We start from the raw sequence: 23,843 nt of genomic DNA, 5'->3' as shown, positions 1-23,843 counted from the left end.
TCTCATGTTTCTGCCAGGATTCTCTGGTTTCCTCCCACAGGTTGGGTGGATTAGTCATATTTAATTTCCCTGTAACATTCAGGCTAGCTGCGTTAGCCATAGTAGATACAGGAATAGATCCGCACGGTGGCTCAGTGTTAAGCACTGCTGCCTCACAGTGCCAGCAATCCGGGTTTGCTTCCAGTCTTGGGTGACTATCTGTGTGGAGTTTGCATCTTCTTCCCATGTCTGCGTGGGTTTCTGCTGGACACTCCAGCTCCTTTGATAGTCCAAAGATGGACAGGTTAAGTGGATTGGCCATGTTAAATTGTCCTGTAGTGTCCAGGGATGTGCAGGCTAGGTGATCAATGTAAGACAATGGAGGTAGGTTAGGGGGCTAGGTGTGGGTGGGATGCTCTTTGGAGTGTTGATGCAGACTGGATGTGCCAAATGGCCTCCCTCTGCACTGTAGAACCCTTATGATTCTATGAGTAAGAACAGAGAAGATGGTAAAGGATAGGGGGGATTGGCATTGTTAATCAAGGGTAGTTTTACAGCAGCTGAGATAATGTTTGAGGACTCATCCACTGAGGTAGTTTGGGCTGAGGTTAGAAACAGGAAAGGAGAGGTCACCCTGTTGGGAGGTTTCTATAGGCCTCTGAATTCTTCCAAAGATGATTCGTGATAGGAGCAAGAGTAACAGAGTAGTTGCTATGGAGGACTTTAATTTCCCAACTATTGACTGGGAATACTGTAGTTCAAGTAGATTAGATGGGTCAGTTTTTGTTCAATGTGTGCAGGAGGATTTCCTGACACATTATGTATTCGGGCCAACAAGGGCAATGCCATATTGGATTTGGTACTGGGGAATGAACCTGGCCAGGTGTTAGATATGGAGGTAGGTGAGCACTTTGGTGATAGTGACCATAGTTCAGTTATGTTTACAATAGCAATGGGCAGGGACAGGTATATACCGCAGTGAAGGGAGTATAACTGGGGGAAAGGCAATATTGATGTGATTAGGCAAGATTTACAATGCATAGGACAGGAAAGGAAACTGCAGGGGATGGACACGCTTGAAATGTGGAGCTTATTCAAGGAACAGCTACTGCGGGTCCTTGATAAGTATATCCCTATTAGGCAGGGAGGTAGCTGTCGAGAGGGAGCCTTGGTTTACTAAAGAATTTGAAGCTCTTGTCAAGAGAAAGAAGAAGACTTATGTGAGGATGAGGTGTGAAAGCTCAGTTAGGGGGCTTTAGAGTTATACGTTAGCCAGAAAAGATCTAAAGTGAGGGCTAAGAAGAGCCAGAAAGGGACATGAGAAGTTGTTGGCGAATAGGATCAAGGAAAACCCGAAGGCCTTCTACAGGTATATCAGGAATAAAAGAATGACTAGAGTAAGATTAGGGCCAATCAAAGATAGTAGTGGGATGTTGTGTGTCGATTCTGAGGACATAGGGGAAGTGCTTAATGAATACTTTTCCTCAGTTTTCACACTGGAATGGAGCAATGTTAGTGAGAATATGGAGATACTGGCTACTAGATTAGATGGGATTGCAGTTGACAAAGAGGAGGTTTTATCTATTTTCAGATCTTCCAAAATTGTTAAGATCCCTGGGCTGGATGGGGGGATTTATCCTCAGATTCTCTGGGAAGCCAGGGAGGAGACTGCAGAGCATTTGGCTTTGATTTATATGTCATCAGTGTCGACAGGAGTAGTGCCAGAAGACTGGTGGATAGAAAATGTTGTTCCCTTGTTTAAGACGGGGAGTTGGGACAACCCTGGTAATTATAGGCCAGTAAGCCTTACTTCGGTTGTGAGAAAGGTGTTGGAAAAGATTATAAGAGATAGGATTTATAATCATCTGGAAAGGAATAATTTGATTAGGGATAGTCAACATGGTTTTGTGAAGGGTAGGTTCTGCCTCACTGACCTTATTGAGTTCTTCGAGAAGGTGACAAAACAAGTGGATGAGGGTAAAGCTGTTCATGTGGTGTATATGGACTTCAGTAAGGTATTTGATAAGGTTCACATGGTAGGCTATTGCACAAAATATGGAGTTTCAGGATTGAAGGTGACTTAGCAGTTTGGAACAGAAATTGGCTAGCTGAAAGAAGACAGAGGGTGGTGGTTGATGGGAAATGTTCAACTTGGAGCTCAGTTACTAGTGGTATGCTGCAAAGATCTGTTTTGGGGCCACTGCTGTTTGTCATTTTCATAAATGATCTGGATATGGATGTAGAAGAATGGGTTAGTAAATTTGCCGATGACACTAAGGTAAGCAGAGTTATGGATAGTGCTGAAGCATGTTGTGGGTTACAGAGGGACATAAATAAGATGCAGAGCTGGGCTGCGAAGTGACAAATGGAACTTAATGCGGAAAAGTGTGAGGTAGTTCACTTAGGAAGAACGTAGAACATTACAGCGCAGTACAGGCCTTCGGCCCTCGATGTTGTGCCGCCCTGTCATACTAATCTGAAGCCCATCCCACCTACACTATTCCATGTACGTCCATTTGCCTGTCCAATGACGTCTTAAATGCACTTAAACTTGGCAAATCTACTACCGTTGCAGGCAAAGCATTCCATACCCTTACTACTCTCTGAGTAAAGAAACTACCTCTGACATCTGTCTTATACCTATCTCCCCTCACTTTAAAGTTGTGTCCCCTCGTGTTTGCCATCCCCATACTTGGAAAAAGGCTTTCCCTGTCCACCCTATTTAACCCTCTGATTATCTTGTTTGTCTCTATTAAGTCACCTCTCAACTTTCTTCTCTTTAACGAGAACAGTCTCAAGGCCCTCAGCTTTTCCTTGTAAGACATTCCTTCCATACCAGGCAACATCCTAGTAAATCTCCTCTGCACCCTTTCCAAAGCTTCTACATCCTTCTCATTATGCGGTGACCAGAACTGTACGTAGTAGCAGGAATGCAGAGTACTAGGTTAATTGTAAAATTCTAGGCAGTGTAGATGAAAAGAGAGATCTCAGTGTCCAGGTGCATAAATCCATGAAAGTTCCGACCCAGGTTGATAAGGTTGTTAAGAAGGCATATGGTGTATTGGTGTTTGTTGATAGGGGGATTGTGTTTCGGAACAATGAGGTCATGCTTCAGCTGTACAAGACACTGGTAAGGCCGCACCTGGAGTATTGTGTGCAGTTCTGGTCACTACATTAGAGGAAGGATGTGGAAACTTTGGAAAGAGTTCAGAGGAGATTTACTAGGATCTTGCCTGGTATGGAAGGAAGGTTTTACGAGGAAAGGCTGTAGGAACTGCGGCTGTTTTCATTGGAAAGAAGGTTGAGAGGTGACTTAATCGAAACGTACAAGATAATCAGAGGGTTAGATAGGATGGAGCTTTTTTCCTCAGATGGTGAAGGCTAACATGAGGGGACATAGCTTTAAATTGGGGGGGGTGATAGATTTAGGACAGATATCAAGGATAGTTTCTTTACTCAGAGAATAGTAGGGGCATGGAACGGGCTGCCTGCAATTCTAGTAGACTTGCCGACATTAAGGGCATTTAAATTGGCATTGGACATACATATGGATAATAATCGAACAATATAGGTTAGATGGGCATCAGAATAATTTCACAGGATGGCGCAACATTGAGGGCTGAAGGGCCTGGACTGCACTATAATGTCCTATGCTCTATAAGGAGTGTGCAGAAGTCTACTTTGCTAGTAGCAGACTGGAAGAACTCTGTATAAAAGTGACACAAATGAGAAATAGTGAACTCAATGAGATAGTTTGATGGGGTGACCTTTTTAAAGTAACTCTAAATCAGAAAGCATCTGGAGTAGTAATAATTAAACAGCTACCATGTATTAGCTTAAACAAAATAAGGTAGGGACATTGGAATGTAGTGGGAGTGTTTGGAGTGGGAAAAACATACCTAAAGCACAAGTAGTATTCTTCAAAGGGAGTAACAAATTAGCTTAAATTAAAGAGAATTCATGACAGCAGAGCTTGCATCCATGATATGCTCTTCTTGTGCTTTGTGTGAAATTATGGACATTATGTCTATGACTGCCAATATAGCACAGAAGGAGCATTTCACTGCTAATCTTTAGGGATACTGGATACAATATTAAAAAAAATTATCTGTGGCTATTGGCTAACCACAATTAGGAGCTGGCGTTGTGGGTGGACTCACAACGGGGCACCGAAGATGCTGTGCTTATTATATACAGCACATTCAGTGGGGTGCTCCCACTTCATGCAAGGTCTGATTGTGCAGAAAGGGCTTGGTGATGATCAGGCAGAGCAGGGGAAGGCAGGTATTGCAGAAGAGCACCCTCTTTAACAAATGTATTTTTTTTAAAATATTGTTAGGGGTGATGAATTCTCAGGGATAACAGCAGGACTAGGTACATGGCACGTTGAGTAGCTTTGTTGCACATGAAGGAAGGAAGAAGAGTGGCAGGGCTATTGTGCTGTGGGATTCATTAGTGAAGAGAATAGATAGGAATTTCTGTGGCCCCAAATGAGACTTCAGGGTGGTAAATTGCCTCCCTGGTGCTACGGCTCCATGTGAAGCTGAGTAGGACTCATGTCCCAGCATAAAGAGTAAACGAGAAGATGGAAAATAAGAGAGATGTCCAGAAGAAAGAAAGTGGAGAGGGACCTACAAGAAACAAATAAGCATAAATATAAATGAAAGCGCAAGTAAGAACTTGAAAGATTAATCTAAGAGAGGACATCAATGGTAAAGTGACCATAGTTATAGAATGGGAATGTAAAGAACTAATCAACATAAAGGGAGAAGGTGCAATTAAAAATGAGTTAATATGACTATAGAATTGTGCAATGTCTGCAATAAAATAGTGAAACTGCAGGTCACAGTATATTTTGAGAAACTAGCTACAGAGAAAAATCAAATTGAAAATTAAACATTAGAATAAAATACATTTAAGAAGGATAGGGGGGGGGAAATGAGGGTGGTGCCATAGCTGTACATTATATAATATAATGACAATCAAAAGATTTGGTGCAACTATCAGTAAGGCAGAAATAGAATCCAAGTGGATAAAGATAAAAGATAATAAAGGATCACTCACACTAATGGAGGTAGTCTACAGACAACCTAATAATGGTGGAGGAAGAAATATACAAGCAATTTAAGGAAATCAATAAAAGACAGGACAATAATCATGGGGGATTTTCATGATTTAATTTTTCAAAATGTAGGTAACACAAAACTGCAAAGGATAGTCCGCCTCAGGACCGACTGCTACAATTCACCTGAAGATAATAAGCAATTGGCAAATAAATTTCAGCATAGATTACTCTTTTTTAAAGAAAAATAAGAAAGCCCAAAATTACTTGAGAAAACCCTAAATAGTTGACTTGAGAAAACCTAAACCTAAAAATCTAAACAATTAAAATAGTAATGCAGGTTAATGAAGCCATTAATGAAAGCAAACAAAGCATAAGGGATTATCTCTAGAAGGATGGATCTGAAAAGTAGAGACTTTATGCTAAACTTGTATCAAACCTTGATCAGTCTGCACTTGAAGTACTGTCTATAATTCCAGTTGCTGTATTATGAAAACAATATTGTGCAGTGGAAAGTATTTTTTTTCAAGGATAGAAAGAGAAATGCATGGTTATTAATTTGGAATATAAAACGGAGCTGTGACCCACTTCAGGTATTTAAATGCATGAAAGGTTTTAAAAGAGTAGACATTGACATTGAGATTCTACCTCATTCAAAAGTCATGCATTTATAAATTCAGACCAAGAGAAATTGTTTCCACTTTTGTGGAAGATCAAGCAATGGGGCATCAAGGCAGTTACATCTGGAAGAAGTGTCATTGGTCATAGAATGGTGAGAACATAAAACTTACTACTACATGGTATGGTTGAAATAAATAATATGAATGTCTCTATAATGGAAGGCTAGGTAAGAAAATGAGGGACAAAGGAATAATGGATTACATTGCTAAGAGTTTAGAAAATCCTGATGGGGTGTACTACATCAAGACGAAACAGTTCAAATTAGAGGCTTTCCATTTAAGACTCTGAGGAAAACTATTTTCTCTCTGAGAGTCATTAATCTGTAGAATTCTTTTCCTCAGATGCATTGGACTGTGGATCATTGGATATATTCAAGGCTGAGTCGAGTAGATTTTGATTTAACCTTTAATTAAAGGTTAGGGAAGGCAGAGAGGGAAGAATTAATGAGGCCATAATCAGATTAGCCACGATCTCATTGAATGTTGGAGCATATTAAATGGGTTGGATTTCCTTTTCCTGCTCCTGGTTCTTGTGTTCTTACGTGAAAGTCAGGAGGAGGCACAGGCGAAGGACAAATGCTGACTCGAACTGGTTGGACTGAATGGCTTGTCTCTGCGCTACATATTCTATAAAATTTATATAGAAGCTTTGACTACTTTTCAAGATACTATTTAAAAGAGTGTAAAGAACATCACAGCTTCCTTTTAAGCTATCCTTAATAGCTTAATAGGTGCAATCGGCAGTGACTCCACAGAATAAGAAACTGCTGTCCACTCCCAATGTTCAAGCCCAGACTCTTGACAGACCACTAGTGCCACTTCTGTTGCCTTTCAGCCATGTTACTGTGAATTTAATTTTTGGTTTTGTAAAAGGAAGGAAGGAAGTCTGGGATAATGAGAAGGTTAATTAAAACTTCTGGTATTGTTCTAAGTTAAAAATCACAAAACACCAGGTTATCGTCTAGCAGGTATTGTTCTATGAATCATTAAACCATTTAGGATCTGGGTCAGAGAAGATTTCCTACGCTGTAGCAATCCTTCATCTCCTTCTACCTCTCCTGCAGCTTTGTCCTCCTCAGTTTATTTTCTGATAGCTGCTAGCAAAGGCTGTTTGCTCATAATGAACAGGTTGTAATCTTTCTGTCCTGTGTCCAAGATTAAACCCAGTGTGGTGACTCAAAGATTGACAGCATTGTCAGAGTGAAAACTTGTTGTTAGGATATTGGGCATTTACCTTCATGATCCTCTGCCTATGTTTTAGGGAGTGGGACATCCTTTTGTTCATGAAAATGGCCAAACTCACATGAGATGCATGCAATCAGTGACAACCTGCACCATAAGGATGCCAGGAATGCAATCCGTGAAAATCTTTGAGCTCACTCGACTTGCTTACCCCTGACAAGAAGGCCTGAGATAAAACTGTTCCTCTTGGCAAAGCATCTATTAATGACATCCCTTTTGCAGCAGCGCACTGAAAATGAAATGCATTGTATCCAACAACAGCCTAAAAGAAGCCACAAATATAAAGATTATGAACTACAGATGTTTGGTGTTCAGCATACTGGCTGGAATGTTTAGTTGGAGAATGGAAACACTAGCATCAAATCAGCATTACATAAGAATTGGAGTCATGATCTGCCTGCTAGGCATACTGCTAATGATACCTAAGTATGTGGATCTAAACCCTTACACCAAACAAAGCAACCATTATACTTTCTAATGAAAGTGTGCACCAGACCCCATTTGTGGGGTCTAGTCGGCTATGTAATATTTGAAAAGCAAGCACTGAACAGCCCAATTTAGCACTTGGAATATCTCAAAATTTTCTCTAAAATGATGGTAATTTCTTTCTTTAATGCTGTGTCTAGATTCTATCTTTCAAACCTTGTTCAGTTTCTTCTGTACTTCAAAAGAAGCTTTGATGTCCAGATCAGTAAACCTATTATGAAAGCGAGTCAATCACTGGAGAAGAATTCCAGACACAGATGAAGACTGGCAGAAGGCAGAATGCTAATTTGTATTTAATCTTTAGTGAACAAAACATCTCTTTCAATAAACAAATGTAAAGCTCACATTGACATTTATCAATGTCATTTGAATATGCCATGCATTTGATATCTTCTGCTGATGCATGCTGGCTGTCATTTTCACAAATGCTGTGCCTTATTCTCCAAGTTTCCACCAGGCACAAGGATATGTTATATGTATCCCAAAAGCATTTCTTATGTTTACACTTCTGAAAATTAAAAAAATCACACCATGTATCAAAATATTTGCTGCATGATATGGTGGACACTAAATCATAAAAGGCAAACACCACATAATAGAAGTAAAATTACTATATAAACACAAAAAGTGACCGTCATTCATTTGAAACAACAAATGTAATTATTAATATTTTGAAGCAAAGGAACGTTACTTACACTTGAGTAGAAAGCTTCACTAGAGACACAAATGACATCTTGCTCCTGAATTGTTAAAATGTCCTTTGCTAAGTGCAATCGCACTTCAAAAGGCTGTCGATTTCCATCTTGGAGCAAACAAATTCCTGTTTTTGTCTTGCAAAAAAAGATTGGACCAACATAAGCACAATTGACATATTTCTTACAAATAAAACAATCAGTTTACTTTCTGAATTCATGTTTCAAATCACTACAGGCAGAATTTTTCATTTTAACACTAATGTTTAATGCATAAGGTGTATAAAATAAAACAGATTATAAAGGCTTCAAAAAGATATTGAGCACTATGACTGAAATATATACCTCCCTACATAAAACAGATTTTAACATGTTCAGCTGCATCAGCAACAAAAAAAAACAAGATTTTATCCATAGGAGCTGGTTCAGTTAGAGAATGGTGATTCTGCTGCAAAATTAAGGCTCAAAGGTGGCTGCCAATTGCAAATTATTCCGGATGAAATTCTTCCATCATATTGAAGGCAGATGTTTGTTGTACATCCAATTAGTAAATTCTGAAGCTTGGGATGACAGTTATTGTCAGGTATTGCCTGGAGGCTGCTTATGAAAACTATGCTTTAATATATCTAGGATTCATGGGGCGGCATGGTGGCACAGTGGTTAGCACTGCTGCTTCACAGCGCCAGAGACCCGGGTTCAATTCCCACCTCAGGCGACTGACTGTGTGGAGTTTGCACATTCTCCCCGTGTCTGCGTGGGTTTCCTCCGGGTGCTCCGGTTTCCTCCCACAGTCCAAAGATGTGCAGGTCAGGTGAATTGGCCATACTAAATTGCCTGTAGTGTTAGGTAAGGGGTAGATGTAGGGGTATGGGTGGGTTGCGCTTCGGCGGGGCGGTGTGGACTTGTTGGGCTGAAGGGCCTGTTTCCACACTGTAAGTAATCTAATCTAAAAAAATACCTAGCAGAAGTAGATTGAGGAAAGTCAAATAGCTGCTGCTTAAGATCTATATCATTCATTGGTGTGACTGGCATTCTGTAATGTCAAAGAGATACTAGAAAATATCTTTCATGTTTTGTGGTGTTACCTTACTCACTGTGCATTAATGCGTAACTCCTGATATGTACTGTTTGTCCAGTGTGAGCTCAGACCAATGTTTATTAGTTACCTAATTACAGAGAAGGATTATCTCCTTTTGTTGAAGGGAGGTAAGCAGGGTTTGTTTAAAGTCAGCACCTGACAAGGGAAGTTTTGAACTATGAAAGTCCAACCAGAAATGTTCATGTAAGGTCTTATTCAAGCACATCCTTAGCATTTTATGCATACACCCAGGGTAAGCTAGAATTCAGATTCAGATACTTCCATATGTAAGATCACTGTAGTTGGATAAGCATTGGAAACTCACCAATAATCTCTGCTAACAGACTGTGAAACTTTATTTTGTTAAGCTTTTGGCTGCTCCAATGCTTTACTTTCTTGCCAGGTAGCTGCACCTGGATTGTAGATATGTTGGGTGTCATAATTGCTGGTCAAAGATAAAAAGCTGAGTCTCCTGGATTTTTAATAAAATGTAAGTTGCACCAAGTTTAGTGAAATGATTCTTTCTCACTGAGGGTGAGTGTATTTTCTCAGTGTCTTACCAAACTCGTGCATCAATTGGTGTTTCAGCCCTCATGGTGAGAGTCACATCTGATTGATTCCTCCCACTATCTTCCAAGAACACCTCACCACTCATTGGTGCTCCCTGAATTGACCAACATCCCTAGTGTCAGCAACATAATTAACTGCACAATGTGCATTCTGACAAACATTATCAGTCTCAAGCTACCCCTTACATACTCCAAACTTTGCCCCAGATGTAGCAACAGAGGGAGCCAGCACCCCACTATGTGGTCATGATCCTGGAGGTTCTGCTGAATGGGGTAATGCACTGGTAAAATTCACCAACACCCCCTCTTCCGCTCTCCAAAGTCCAGCAGTGGAGGCCACAACAACTGACCATGCCAATCTTGTTTGCATTTTCATTTGGGTGAAAGTAGTCTTAGCCATCTGGAGGAATAGCCAGCACTTTCGGAAGAAGGACAATGTCCCTTTCTACTCTGCCAGTATAAGTTCCCTCTGATACATTCACTCTATCTCTGTACCAAAGCTCCCCCTCTATCACTTTCACTAATACCTGCAACATCATCTCCACTTATCCTTATCCATCTCAAAAGGTAACAAATACCACTTTAAGAACATAAGAACCAGGAGCAGGAGACAGCTATCCGGCCCTTCGAGCCTGCTCTGCCATTCAATAAGATCATGGCTGATCTTTTCATGTCCTCAGCTTCACTTATGCATCCTCTCACCATAACTCTCTATTACCTTATTGTTCAAAAAAAATCTGTCTTAGTTTTAAAAGCATTTACTTAAGTAGCATCAAATACTTCACAGGACAGGGAATTCCATAGATTCACAAGCCTCTGGGTGAAGTAGTTCCTTCTCCATTCAGTCCTAAACCTGCTCCCTCTAATCTTGAGGCTATGCCCTCTTGTCTTAGTTTCATCTGCCAGTGGAAACATCCTCTCTACTTCTACATTATCTATTCCCTTCATAACTTTATATGTTTCTCTAAGATCCCCCCTCATTCTTCTAAATTCCAATGAATATAAACCCAATCTACTCCGTCTATCCTCATACGCCAACCCCCTCAACTCTGGAATCATCCTCGTGAACCTCCTCTGCATCCCCTCCAGTGCCAGTACATTCTTTCTCAAGCAAGGAAACCAAAACTGCACACAGTACTCCAGGTGTGGCCTCACCAGCACCCTGCACAGCTGCAACTTAATATCCCTGCTTTTAAATTCAATCCCTTCAGCAATGAAGGACAAAATTCCATTTGCCTTCCTAATTACCTGTTTTACCTGCAGACCAACCTTCAGTGATTCATGCACAAGGACACCAGGTCCCTCTGCATCGCAGCATGCTGCAACTTTTACCATTCAAGTAGTAGTCCATTTTACTGTTACTCCTACCAAAATGGATGACTGTACATTATTAACATTGTATTCCATCTGCCAGTTCTTTGCCCACTCACTTAAAGTATCTTTGTTTCTCTGCAAAGTTTCAGTCCTCTGCATACTTTGCTCTGCCACTCATCTTTGTGTCATCTGCAAACTTTGACACACTGCACATGGTCCCCAATTCCAAATCATCAATGTAAATTATGAGTAATTGTAATTCGAACACTGTTTTCTGAGACACACCACTAATTATTGATTGCCAACCAGAATAGCACTCATTTTTCCCCACTCTTTGCATCCTTTTAGTCAACCACTCTTCTATCCGTGCTAATATTTTATGCATAATACCATGTATCTTTATCTTATGCAGCAGCCTCTTGTGTAGTACCTTGTCTAAAGCCTTTTGGAAATCTAGGTACACCACATCTACTGGGTCCCCGTTGTCCACGGTGGTCATATTGTCTTCATAGAATTCCAAAAGATTAATTAAGCTGCCTACTCACGCATTCAGCACACCCTCACACCTGTATCATCAGTTATAGGTGTGTCACCTCTTTTATCTTCAATACCTGCATCTCTCTCATTCCAGGAGCAAAGTAGTCCAGAGAAGGGCAGAAAGAATTATGACTGGTGGTAAGCTAACTGTCAGTTAGCCCCTCATCTAGTCATGAACAGAGGATCCTGACTGTAATGGCCCCATGAGGGTCTGGACTGTTTTTGGAGGCTGCCCTTGACTTATTGCATTGGGAATCCCTGAGTAAAGGTTACCCCTCTTCACCTGACTGAGACTTGCTGACATCAACAGAAAGTTTGTGTCTTTGCTATATGGCACAGCAAAACAGCAGAAATACACAAATAAAAAAGCAGGGCAATGCAAGTCAGGGATGCTGCAAGCTTCTGGGCAACATTAGAGTGAGTGACCACTATCACAGTGAACAAAGAGCATGGAGATGCAGGCTGGTTCAGTCCATGAGTACAAAGCCTCCTTGCAGCAGCATTACAATGATCATTACAGGTGCATGGTTGAAGCACAGAAGCATCCAATAAATGGATCAGACATGTGCCATGTGTGTTTATAGAGTCAGACAGAAATATTGAATGCTAATGTCTGTGGATGTCGGGTACATGTGCCTAAGCATGCCTGAAATATTGGTATCTGGTGTCTGACACAGAGGTCTTTTGGAATAAGCAGCAAGTTGAACGCACAGAATCAGTTATGGTTTCTGTGTTGAGTTTTTCCTATGGTTCGTTTGTATGGTTAGTTTTATAGGATCACAACATATGATGAGTGGACTGTTAGCAAGACATTTGACAAGTAACAACGAGCATCAATTGGGAATGCACTACTCCTCAATGAGAATCTCTGCTTGAGAAAAGCCTGCAAAATGCAGTGAGATGATCTCAACATCAAGATTGGCCTTGCTAAATGTCTTGTCAGATTCTATGACTTATCTTGCCAAAGCCCAAGTCATTTAGAATCATTTAAGGAAATTATTATGAGAAAACAAATACTTGCCCAGTTTAAATGTACGGCAACACTGGCAAATACAGTCATAGTTGATTTGCATTTTTTCTGTATATCCACAATCCAACAAAGAAAAAATTGTTATGTTGGCAATGAATTTTACAAAACTAAATCAGATTTGAACAAAAACTGAAATGTTTTACATCTGCATGGCGTAAAAATTTTAAAAATGCCATGATAACTATTCAGTTTGATAGTGTGGAACATGAGTAAAAGCAAAATAATGAAGATGTTGAAAATCTCAAATAGAAACAGAAAGTGCTGGAGATATTCAGTTCATCTGCTAGTATGTGGATAGTGAAACAGAATTAAAATTTCCAATCTGAAATTACCCTTCTTCAAATTTTAAGTGTGCTGGAAAGGACACATTTTGTTAAAAATGTTCGGCCTTTGAGATATTATACTAACAAATACTCTTGTAAAACTTCATTAAAGTTCAGCCACTACAATACCTTTTATTGCCAACATTTTATGTTGATAGTAATTCTGAGATTTGTGGTCTCTAACTTTGAGTAGATAGCAGTAGAGTGTCAAAGATGGAAGCAAAGCCGAAACTTGTTTGTGAGCATTTGGATCAGATCTGAGTGATCAATTGGTTACATATATTGTGACAAAACAAAGAATAAAGACCAAAAAAGGAGGAACATTTTAACTGCTAGCTATCTGTTTCGCTTCTGTAAAATGACTGGCTGCTTATTAAAAAAGGGTGTCAGAAAGGAATATTTTTAGCCAAATTTTTCTCTTCCTATCCAAAGCCTTCCTGATATAATTTTCAAACTACTCTAGACAAAGATGAGCAATATTTTGTGGAACTCCATTTTCGCAAAAGCCATTTCACCCACTTCCAACATTCCCTTTTAAATTTGGATCCTGCTCATCTGAGTTAGAAATAGAAGTCTTTGTGCCCTTCACCAGTAAGCTGTGGCAGTGATTTAATGCATTTTTTCATTTAAAATACATTTTTGTTAATCGCATCAACCAGTAGTAACAGATCTCTACAGCATTCTTGATCTTTAGAGACCCAGAGCCACCCATTCTGTACCCGACAAGTACTGTCAGTCTGGACGTGCCCTGCACAGTACCTGATGTTTTCCCCAGATATGGCAGACAGGGGAATTAATGGCTCACTTTGAGCGAAAGGACTTCGAGATCTTGCTGAAAGAGTTGGTGCAGAGATGCCACTTCTTGTGCCCCCAGGACCAACAATGGAAGACATGACTCCAGACCTTTTGAGATAGCCACCCAGGTTAAAGCAGTTTTGGCTATCTGGAGGAATGCCCAGCACTGTCAGAAGAAGGTCAATAACTTCCCCACTCTAGCAGCATTAGTATTACCATCTTTTCTCCAATACTTCACACTCACCCATCTTTGCTTTGTACCCATCTCCCACTGAGGCTAATGCACTACCATTCTCCCCATTGCCTGTAACATCTTCCCTCACCTGCTGCCAGCCATCCCAACCATCAACACTATTAACTCCGCCGAAAGGATCAAGATGAGCTGTGGGCTGTCTGACATACAGCCTGACAGCCTCTGACTGTCCGTTGTGGTTGACTGACAGCTTCCAAGCTCTCGTAATGAAGGCTGACATCGACACTGACATACTGTGCTGGAATCTCACAATGTTATGTCTCTTGACTTGACTAATGCCTACTGACAACCATGGTAAGCTTCCCTCCCTTATGGGAAGGTAAGGCAAGGAAAACCAGAAATAAAATGAGCCTGATATCTGTCACTAAGGGAGAAAAGCACAAAAAGGCAAGACAACACAAGGCAGGGATGCTGTAAGATTATGACAGTGAAAGAAATGTCCGTAAATGCCGTCTCATTCAGTCCATGAGCTGGGTGCGTATCGCTGAATACACAGTGTCCTTTCAGCAGTATTACAATGATAATGCTTGTAATGAGATCATGAGCTGTGGAGATTCTTGGAGGCTGGTAGATATATTGGATATCCAATGTCCCTGGATGAGGTATGTGCGACTGGTGCCATGGTGCATGCCCTGTGATGTTGGTGACTGGTGTCCAACGTGGAGGTAAGTAGAACATATAGAAAACACTGATAAAACTGGACAATATGGATTTTGAAAGTGGAAATGACATTTGACAACTTTGTTGGGGCTTTTGAGGATTTTTCCTTTAGCATAGACAAAGGAAAACCTGTGGATCTGAAATATTTGGATTTTTAGAAGGCTGTTGATAAGGTCACTCTCAGGAAGCTAGTAAGTAAATTTACAACAGTCTGGAATGGTGGAGCTGGTTATTGACATCTGGGAGTGGAGGGCATGCCCCTATCTGTGCCAATGGTGCTGAGATGGAGATGGTCAAATGCATCAAGATCCTGAGAGTGATGATCACCAACAAACTGTCCTGGTCCACCCACGTTAATGTAATGGCCAAAAATGCACAGCAACACCTCTACTTCCTCAGGTGGCTAAGGAAATTTGGCATGTCCAGAAAGACTCTTACCAATTTTCAATGATGCACAATAGAAAGTATCCTATCTAGATACATCACAGTGTGGTATGGCAATTGCTCTTTCCAAGAATGCAAGAAACTACAGGAGAGTGGTGAACACAGCCCAGTCCATTGTGCAAATCAACCTTTCATCAATTGATTTTGCTTATATTTCCCGCTGCCTCAGGAAAGCAACTAACATAATCAAGGACCCCGCCCACCTTAGTTATACTCTCGTCCACTCTCTTCCATCGGGCAAAGACATAAAAGCTTGAATACACATACAAACAGATTCAAGAACAGCTAATTCCCTGTTATCAGGCTTTTGAACAGAATTCTCAAATATTAATGTTGATCGCTCCCTCTCTTCTCTGCGGCTGCAACACTGTTTTGCTACCTGATGCACTTTGTATGATATGATCTGCCTGTACAGCACAAAAAAACAATACTTTTCACAGTATCTTGGTACATGCGACAACAATAAATCAAATAGACTGAGAATTGTTAACTGACAGAAAACAGTAAGAATAACAAATCATTCTCACAATGGCAAGCTGATACTCATGGAATATGGCAAGGGTCAGTGCTAAGTTATCATCTACATAAGTCATTTGGATGTGGGGACCAACTGTAGTATTTTAATTTTGTTGAAAATACCAAGCTGAGTGGGAACATAAGCTGTGAGCTGGATGCAAGAAGGTTTCAAGAGAACCTGAACAGTCTAAGTCAATAGTCCAGAACATAATATATTTTATAATGTAAATAAATACTTTGGTTAAAAGAAACAGAAAGGGAGAATATTTCTTGAATGGTGAGAGAGAGCAGTAAGTGCAGGTACCCAAAGGGACCTGGATGTCCTTGTTCATGAGTCACTGAAAGCTTACACACAATTGCAGCAAATAATTAGAAAGGCAAATAGCCTTTCTAATGGCCCTCATTCCAAGGGAAATTTGGTAGAGAAGTAAAATTGACTTGTTACACTTGGGTAGGAGTAATAAGACTGCATCTGGAGTAGTGTGTATAGTTTTGGTCTCCTTTATCTAAAGAAGATAATACATGCCAGAGAAGGAGTGCAGCAAGATTGTCTTACAAACAGAGATTGAGAAAACATGGTCTGTATGTTCTCGACTTTCAATTAGATCACCTTTCATTTTCTTGAAACTTTAAATTTTTTACAAGGTGTTACAGGTTGTAGATAGGATGTTTCCCCTGGTCTATGACCTGAGAACCAGGGTGAAAAGCCTCAGGATAAGGAGCAGTCCATTTAAGACTAAGATGAGGAGGAATTTCTTCACTGAGAGGGTAATGAGTCTTGGAATTCTCTGTCCAGCAAGCTATGACAGCTGTATCATTGAGAATATTCATTACAGAAATTAGTAAGTTCCCGGACATGAAAACCTATATGCAAAACTGGAAATCAGTGCAGGTAAAAACATCCCTCCATTATGAAACCTATGCACTCAAAGTAGTAAGGAGGGATTGATCAAAAGCCAATGCCAAACGCCATGCATATAAACGGTTGTCAATCCCAGCCCCAGGCTTCATAAACTTAAGCATCACAATAAAAAGTCACTTTGATCAACCCAGATATTTTATATTGAATGCAAGTTCTGTGATCGGAGGCCTATGAACATGAAAATACATGTCCTCGGTCACCACCTACAATACTACAATAAAACAATGTGGACTACAGATCATAGGAGCACCATTGGAAACCCCATGCTCACCTCGGGTAGATGAATACACATCACCAACTGACAGGCTGCAGGGTACAACGTGAACCAAACATACTTATTTAGTTACATAAAAATAAAGCCCAACACACACACATAATTTTGTTCCTTCCAATATCAATGTTTTGAGAGGAAGTTGAATATCTTGGTTGTTGTAAAGGTGGTGATCACTTTTCAATGTCAGGCTCACTCAGGTAACACAAAAGTTAAAAATATTATCAAGTACTCAGAGTCCCCAGTTTACTTCTTACAGCCAGGCTAACAGAAAACACAGGATGGGTTTCAGCAATGAACAAGAACTAATAATTCTTACAAATAAATAGACTTTGACCACAGGTAGACAATTATAAACTGTCAACATAAAACTCGAACAGTTAAAACTCCAATTCCAAGCACACTCATAGCGACAGACAGAAGATGTTCATGTAATGGGTGGAAATAGAAAACAAAACTGGGGAAGCAGTTCAAAGATTCACTGAGATGATTCTTTTGTTTGCTAAGATTTTCTGTTCTTCAATTTTTCACAAGGTTCTTTTCATTTCCTTGCAGGAGGCACAGGTGATTAGTACATTAACAGCAAAGGTTCTTAGTTACTAGTGAAAGACCACAGCTTACAGCATCTGGTGAGGGAAAATAATTTACCTTTCTTCAGGTTTTCTGTATTTTACTGGATATAAAGGCACATCATCTGTTCTTGCAACAGTCCAAAGGCTTCAGACAAGATCATTCTCACACAAAAGCAGTTCAGCTACCCAGGAGCCAATCAAATGGTTGTTGTCTGATAGCAATGAGCATCCAGAAATGGTCAAAACTCCACAAACCAATTGGTAACTTGTTGGCAGCTGAATGTCACTTTGTACAAGCCCCTTGGTGCCATGAGTCTACAAATAACCCCACATCCTCCTCACTGTTTGATATACAGCATGGAAACACACCCTTTAATCCAACTTGTCCATGCCAACCAGATAACCCAAATTAATCTAGTCCTATTTGCCAGCATTTGGCCCATATCTTTTTAAACCCTTCCTATTCATATATCCATCCAAATGCCTTTTAAATGTTGCACTTGTACCAACCTCCATCACATCTTCTGGCAGCTTGTTCCATACACACACCATGCTCTGCATAAAAAATGTTGCCCCTTAGGTCCCTTTTAAATCATTCCCCTCTCACCTTAAACGTATCCCCTCCAGTTTTGGACTCTTTTATCCTAGGGAAAATTCCTTTGCTGTTCACCTTATCCATGTCCCTCATGATTTTATAAACTTCTATAAGGTCATCCCTCAGCTTCCAATGTTCCAGGGAAAATGATCCTAGCCTATTCAGCCTCTCCCTTTAGCTCAAATCCTCCTATCCTGGCAACATCCTTGCAAATCTTTTCTGAATCCTTTCAAGTTCTGAACCCTTTCCCACCGCTGACAGACCAGAAATGAATGCGCTATTCCAAAATTGGCCTAATTAATGTCCTGTACAGCAGCAACATGACTTCCCAACTCCTGTACTCAATGCTCTGACCAATAAAGGTAAGCATACCAAATGCTTTCTTCACTATCCTTTTTACCTGGGACTCCATTTTCAGGGAACTATGAACGTGCACTCCAAGGTCTCTTTGTTCAGCAACATTCCCTAGGACCTTATGATTAAGTGTATATGTCCTGCCCTGATTTGCCTTTCCAAAATATAGCACCTCACTTTTATTTAAATTCAACTCCATCTGCCATTCTTCAGCCATCCGCCCATTTGATCAAGATCCCATTGTACTCTGAGGTAACCTTCTTTGCTGTCCACTACACCTCAAATTTTGGTGCCATTTACAAACACACTAACAATACCTCCTATATTCATATCCAAATCATTTATATAATTGACAAAAAGCAGTAGACCCAACACTGATCCTTGCTGCATACTGCTGGTCACAGACCTCCAATCTGAAAAGCAACCATCCATCACTGCCTTCTGTCTCCACCCTTTGAGCCAATTATGTATCCAAATGACTAGTTCTCCCTCTATTCCATGTAATCAAACATTGTTAACCAGTCTACCATGTAGAAGTTTGTCACATGCATTACTGAAGTCCATATACACCAAGTCTAGCACTCCGCCTTCATCAATCCTCTTCATCATTTGCTAAAAAAACTCAAGCAATTTAGTAAGGCACAGTTTCTCATGCACAAAGCAGTGTAAACATTATTGAAAATTAGTAACTTGTCTTTTAAAAGTGCAGCAATTCCTTACACAATCCATAAACAGTGCTTTTCCCAATACAGACCACAATCAAAATCACAAAATAAAAAAGATATGATCCTTACATCAATTAATTTGTTTACAATTATACATGCATAAAGTGAAATTCCTGCATTGTCAGAGCTGAGGTGGTGTGGAAAAGACATAAGGAAGCTATGCCAAGCTGAAGAAATATCTTGACTAGAACAGAACAAAAATAACACTCACCAACAATTTCTAAACCAGAAAGAAACACAGATTGAAAAAAATAAATGTTCTCATTATCCTTATCTCCCTATAACATGGAAAATCAACACTTCAGGTTTTTTATTGAGCTGAGGCAGTGAAGCACATGTTCCAGGATGATTGATAATTTGTTTGTGAGAACTTATTAAAAAATATCCCAAACTTGCAATTGTCTCTGTGTTTTGTTCAATAAATGGATTGGTAAAACCAATTGATTTAGAATAGCCATTGGAACCACCTCTGAGAGACAGTAGTGAAGGAAAATAGAAATGGAAAATGCTTGCTTATACAGTATTGGTCCAGATCATCCAAACACTGAATATTTGGAGACCAGTACTTTGCTGAAACGTGCACTGCAAGACCCCTTGGAAGCCCTGTTTAAACTTCCAATGCATAATTATCCAACATCCAGAACCATTTGAAAATGTTCCCAATTTCAAATTAGTCAAAGACTTCAAGGTATTCAGGTTAATTTATTTCAGTAGGTAGCCAGGAAAAGTTAGAGTGACTAAAATGTGCTGTAATTCCTGACTGAGTCAAAAACTGATTCACCCCTGCCAATCAGTTGCACTTCTCTCCCACTAACCCCCAGCAATCTGAACCATTCCCTCACTCTGGACAATTTTCCACCTCTCCTCACGTCGACACTTAATGCCCCAATCCCTACAGTCAGACCATCTGACACCTGACCTGTGACAGGGCTTGAGTTAATCCTATACTCTCATTCACCCACCTGCCACTCTGAACCTTCACTAAACCTGGCATTCTACCCCTTCACACACTCACCCACTTTACTATTCACTGATCTTCCACTCTACACTATATTTATTTCACAGGTGATGCAATATTTGCCAATAGAGGTCAATGAAAACAATCCATCCTGTGTCGAAGGTCAAGCCACCATAGGAAAGCAGGAACAAAACCTGTTACTAGCTTGATCACAAATTAAAGCAGGGGAAGCTTCAAAAATCTCCAAAGTAACAGAAGTGACTACAAAATCTGAGATCTTTTGGATTATGCAGTTAGAAAGGGATCTTCAAACATAATGGGAAAAGATCTCAGAGCTCCATCACAAGATTTATGTTAATTAAGGCTTCAGGCAGGGTCAATGATGTCTACCAGCCCTGGCAGAAGTCTACTTTGTCCAACATATCTTAACAAACAAGCAAAGATAACATCAATATGAGATCCAGTCATTTAAAGAATACGTCATCTGCTTAGAAACAATCAATTAAGATGTCATTCAACAATTGCAAACAAGTAATAAAAAGCTATTAAGAGAAAAAGAACACCGACAGGAACCAATTCAAGAGGTTCCAGAATGCCTTAAGAAAGCTGAAATGAACTTGAGCAAATGAAAGCGCAAAAAGAACTGACATAGTATAACTATCTCAAACAGACTATTGAAATAACATAGCCATTTGTCACTTAACACAAAAAACCTTGCATGCTGCAAAAGAAAGGCCTACACAAGAATTATAAAAATTCAGAATGCAGATAACAGAGTGTTCTAAATAAGCGTCACTCCTGAAACACCAACTCTGTTTCTCTCTCCACAATTGCTGCCAGATCTGCTGAGTTTCTCCACCATTCTTGATACCAGTTCCTTTCAGCGTAATGCTGCTGCCAGCCTCTTTGTGCATTGGGCCAAGCACCCATCTCGTGCACTGCAGAAGGATCTACATCAGGGCTCCTCACTTGCTCTTAGCACTCACTCATTTTGTTGGCAGCTCATACCATCTTCTGCCATGTTGTTGATTGAAAGGTATAGTGGTTACTAGAAGTAAATGCAGCCTTTTCTGTTTGTCTTTCCTTTGTTTTTGTTGTTGCTCGATCAAAGTTATATTTTCAACTATTTGAAGGCTTTCCAACATGTGACATAAACCACTCAGAGATGATGCTTCACTGGGCTGATGAAGGGGTCTTGCCCGAAATGTCGATTCACCTGTTTCTTGGATGCTGCCTGACATACCTTTCCAGCGCCACACTCCCGACTCTGATCTCCAGCATGTGTAGTCCTCACTTTCTCCTCTAGGCATTGAGTGTCCCTGCCTTAAAGACGGGACTAGAATGGTGTGGTTACAAGGATGGGCAAGCCTGTGTAGTTTGATTCCTGTCGCTGCAGTTACACTGTTTCTCAATCTGACAAGTGACAATACAAAATAGCAATGAGTCATAGAGATGTACAGCATGGAAAAAGACCCTTCGGTCCAACTTGTCCATGCTGACCAGATCTCCCAACCTAATCTAGTCCCATTTGCTAGAACATGCCCATATCACTCTATTCATATACCCATCAAAATGCCTTTTAAATACTGTATCAGCCTCCACCACTTCCTCTGCCAGCTCATTCCATACACGCACCACCCTCAGTGTGAAAACATTGCCTTTTAGGTCTCTTTTATATCTTTCCCCTCTCATTCTAAACCTTTGCCCTCTGGTTCTCAACTCCCCCACCCAAGCAAGAGACCTTGTCCACTCACCCTATCTATGCCCCTCATGATTTTCTAAACCTCTATAAAGTCACCCCTTAGTCGCCAATGCTCCAGAGAAAACAGCCCTAGTTTATTCAGTTTTCCCCTATAGCTCAAATCTTCTAAACCTGACAGCATCCTTGTAAATCTTTTCTGAACCCTTTCTAGTTTCACAATATCCTTCCAATAGGAAGGATATCAGAATTGCACACAATATTCCAAAAGTGGCCTAACCAATGTCCTGTACAGCCGCAACATGACCTCCCAACTCCTATACTCAATACTCTGACCAATAAAGGAAAGCATACCAAACACCTTCTCCACTATCATATCTATCTGTGACTCTACTTTGAAGGAGCTATGAACCTGCATTCCAAGGCCTCTTTGTTCAGCAACACTCCTTCAAACCTTACCATTATGTGTATACGTCCTGCTAAGATTTACTTTCCAAAAACACAGCACCTCACATTTACCTAAATTACAGTCCATCTGCCACTCCTCAGCCCACTGGCTGAACTGATCAAGATCCCATTGTAATCTGAAGTAACATTCTTCGCTGTCCACTTCACCTCCAATTTTAGTGTCATCTGCAAACTTACTAATTAGTTCTTATGCTCACATCCAAATCCTTGTGGCACTCCACTGGTCACAGGCCTCCAGTCTGTAAAACAACCCTCCACCACCACCACCCTCTGTCTTCTACCTTCGAGCCAGTTCTGTATCCAAATGGCTAGTTCTCCCTGTATTCCTTGAGATCTATCCTTGCTAACCAGTCTCCCATTGGGAACCTTATCAAAGTCTATATAGATCACATCCACCATTCTGCCCTCATCAATCCTCTTTGTTACTTTTTCAAAAAACTCAATCAAGTTTGTGAGACATGATTTCCCATGCACAAAGGGGTGGCATGGTGGCTTAGTGGTTAGCACTGCTGCCTCACAGCACCAGGGACCCGGGTTCAATTTCTTGGGCAACTGTCTGTGTGGAGTTTGCACATTCTCCCCATGTCTATGTGGGTTTCCTTCAGGTACTCCGGTTTCCTCCCACAGTCCAAAAACGTGCAGGTTAGATGAATTGGCCATACTAAATTGCCCTTAGTGTTAGGTGCAGGGATAAATGTAGGGGAATGGGTCTGGGTGGGTTGCAGTTCGGAGGGTCGGTGTGGACTTGTTGAGCAGAAGGACCCATTTCCACACTGTACGGAATCTAATCTAACCTAATGCGTTGGTCGGTTAGCTCAGCTGGTTAGAGCGTGGTGCTAATGACGCCAAGGTCGTGGGTTCAATCGCCGCACTGACCATGTGAGGCGCTTCCGTCGTTAGCAGGTCTGTGTCAGTGTTCGCCGTGGCTGGTGGCTCAGTGGTTAGCACTGCTGCCTCACAGCACCAGGGTCCCAGGTTCAATTCCAGCCTCTGGTGACTGTCTGTTGAGTTTGCAAATTCTCCCCGTGTCTGCGTGAGTTTCCTCCGGGTGCTCCGTTTCCTCCCACAGTCACAAAGATGTGCAGGTCAGGTGAATTGACCATGGTAAATTGCCCATAGTATTAGGTGCATCATTCAAAGGGAAATAGGTCTGGGTGGGTTACTCTTTGGGTGGCACTGTGGCTCAGTGGTTAGCACTGTTGCCTCACAGCACCAGGGTCCCAGGTTCAATTCCAGCCTCGGACAACTGTCTGTGTGGAGTTTGCACATTCTCCCCGTGTCTGCATGGGTTTCCTCCGGATGCTCCAGTTTCCTCCCACAGTCCAAAGGTGTGCAGGGCAGGTGAATTGGTCATGCTAAATTGTCAGGGGCAGCATGGTGGCTCAGTGGTTAGCACTGCTGCCTCACAGCACCAGGGTCTCAGGTTCGATTCCAGCCTCGGGTGACTGTCTGTATGGAGTTTGAACATTCTCCTCCTGTCTGCGTGGGTTTCCTCCGGGTGCTCCGGTTTCCTCCCACAATCCAAAGATGTGCAGATCAGGTGAATTGGCAATGCTCAATTGTCCATAGTGTAAGGCGCGTTAGTCAGAGGGAAATGGGTCTGGGTGGGTTACTCTTTG

At 41.0% G+C, this 23,843-nt stretch overlaps 1 protein-coding gene and 1 non-coding gene across 7 annotated transcripts in view; one reads left to right on the top strand and one right to left on the bottom strand.

Moving 5' to 3' along the window:
- sntg1 (syntrophin, gamma 1) overlaps positions 1-23,843 on the bottom strand; it is a 517,427-nt gene that overhangs the window by 144,496 nt on the left and 349,088 nt on the right. For all 6 annotated transcript variants that reach the window (XR_006311406.1, XM_043688307.1, XM_043688306.1 and 3 more), the window contains one exon: positions 8,145-8,279. Coding sequence is in view for 5 of the 6 variants with exons in the window: in XM_043688307.1 (XP_043544242.1) it covers positions 8,145-8,279 (135 nt within the window). In the remaining variant the exon portion in view is untranslated. The remainder of the gene's footprint in view (positions 1-8,144; positions 8,280-23,843) is intronic.
- On the top strand, positions 23,029-23,102 carry trnai-aau. The gene has a single exon. It is a non-coding gene; the product is annotated as a tRNA-Ile (tRNA).

Source organism: Chiloscyllium plagiosum, chromosome 4, assembly GCF_004010195.1.
Source record: "Chiloscyllium plagiosum isolate BGI_BamShark_2017 chromosome 4, ASM401019v2, whole genome shotgun sequence".
NCBI lineage: Eukaryota > Metazoa > Chordata > Chondrichthyes > Orectolobiformes > Hemiscylliidae > Chiloscyllium > Chiloscyllium plagiosum.
Note: the sequence above shows the minus strand (reverse complement) of the source record. Positions and strands in the feature narration are given on the sequence as shown.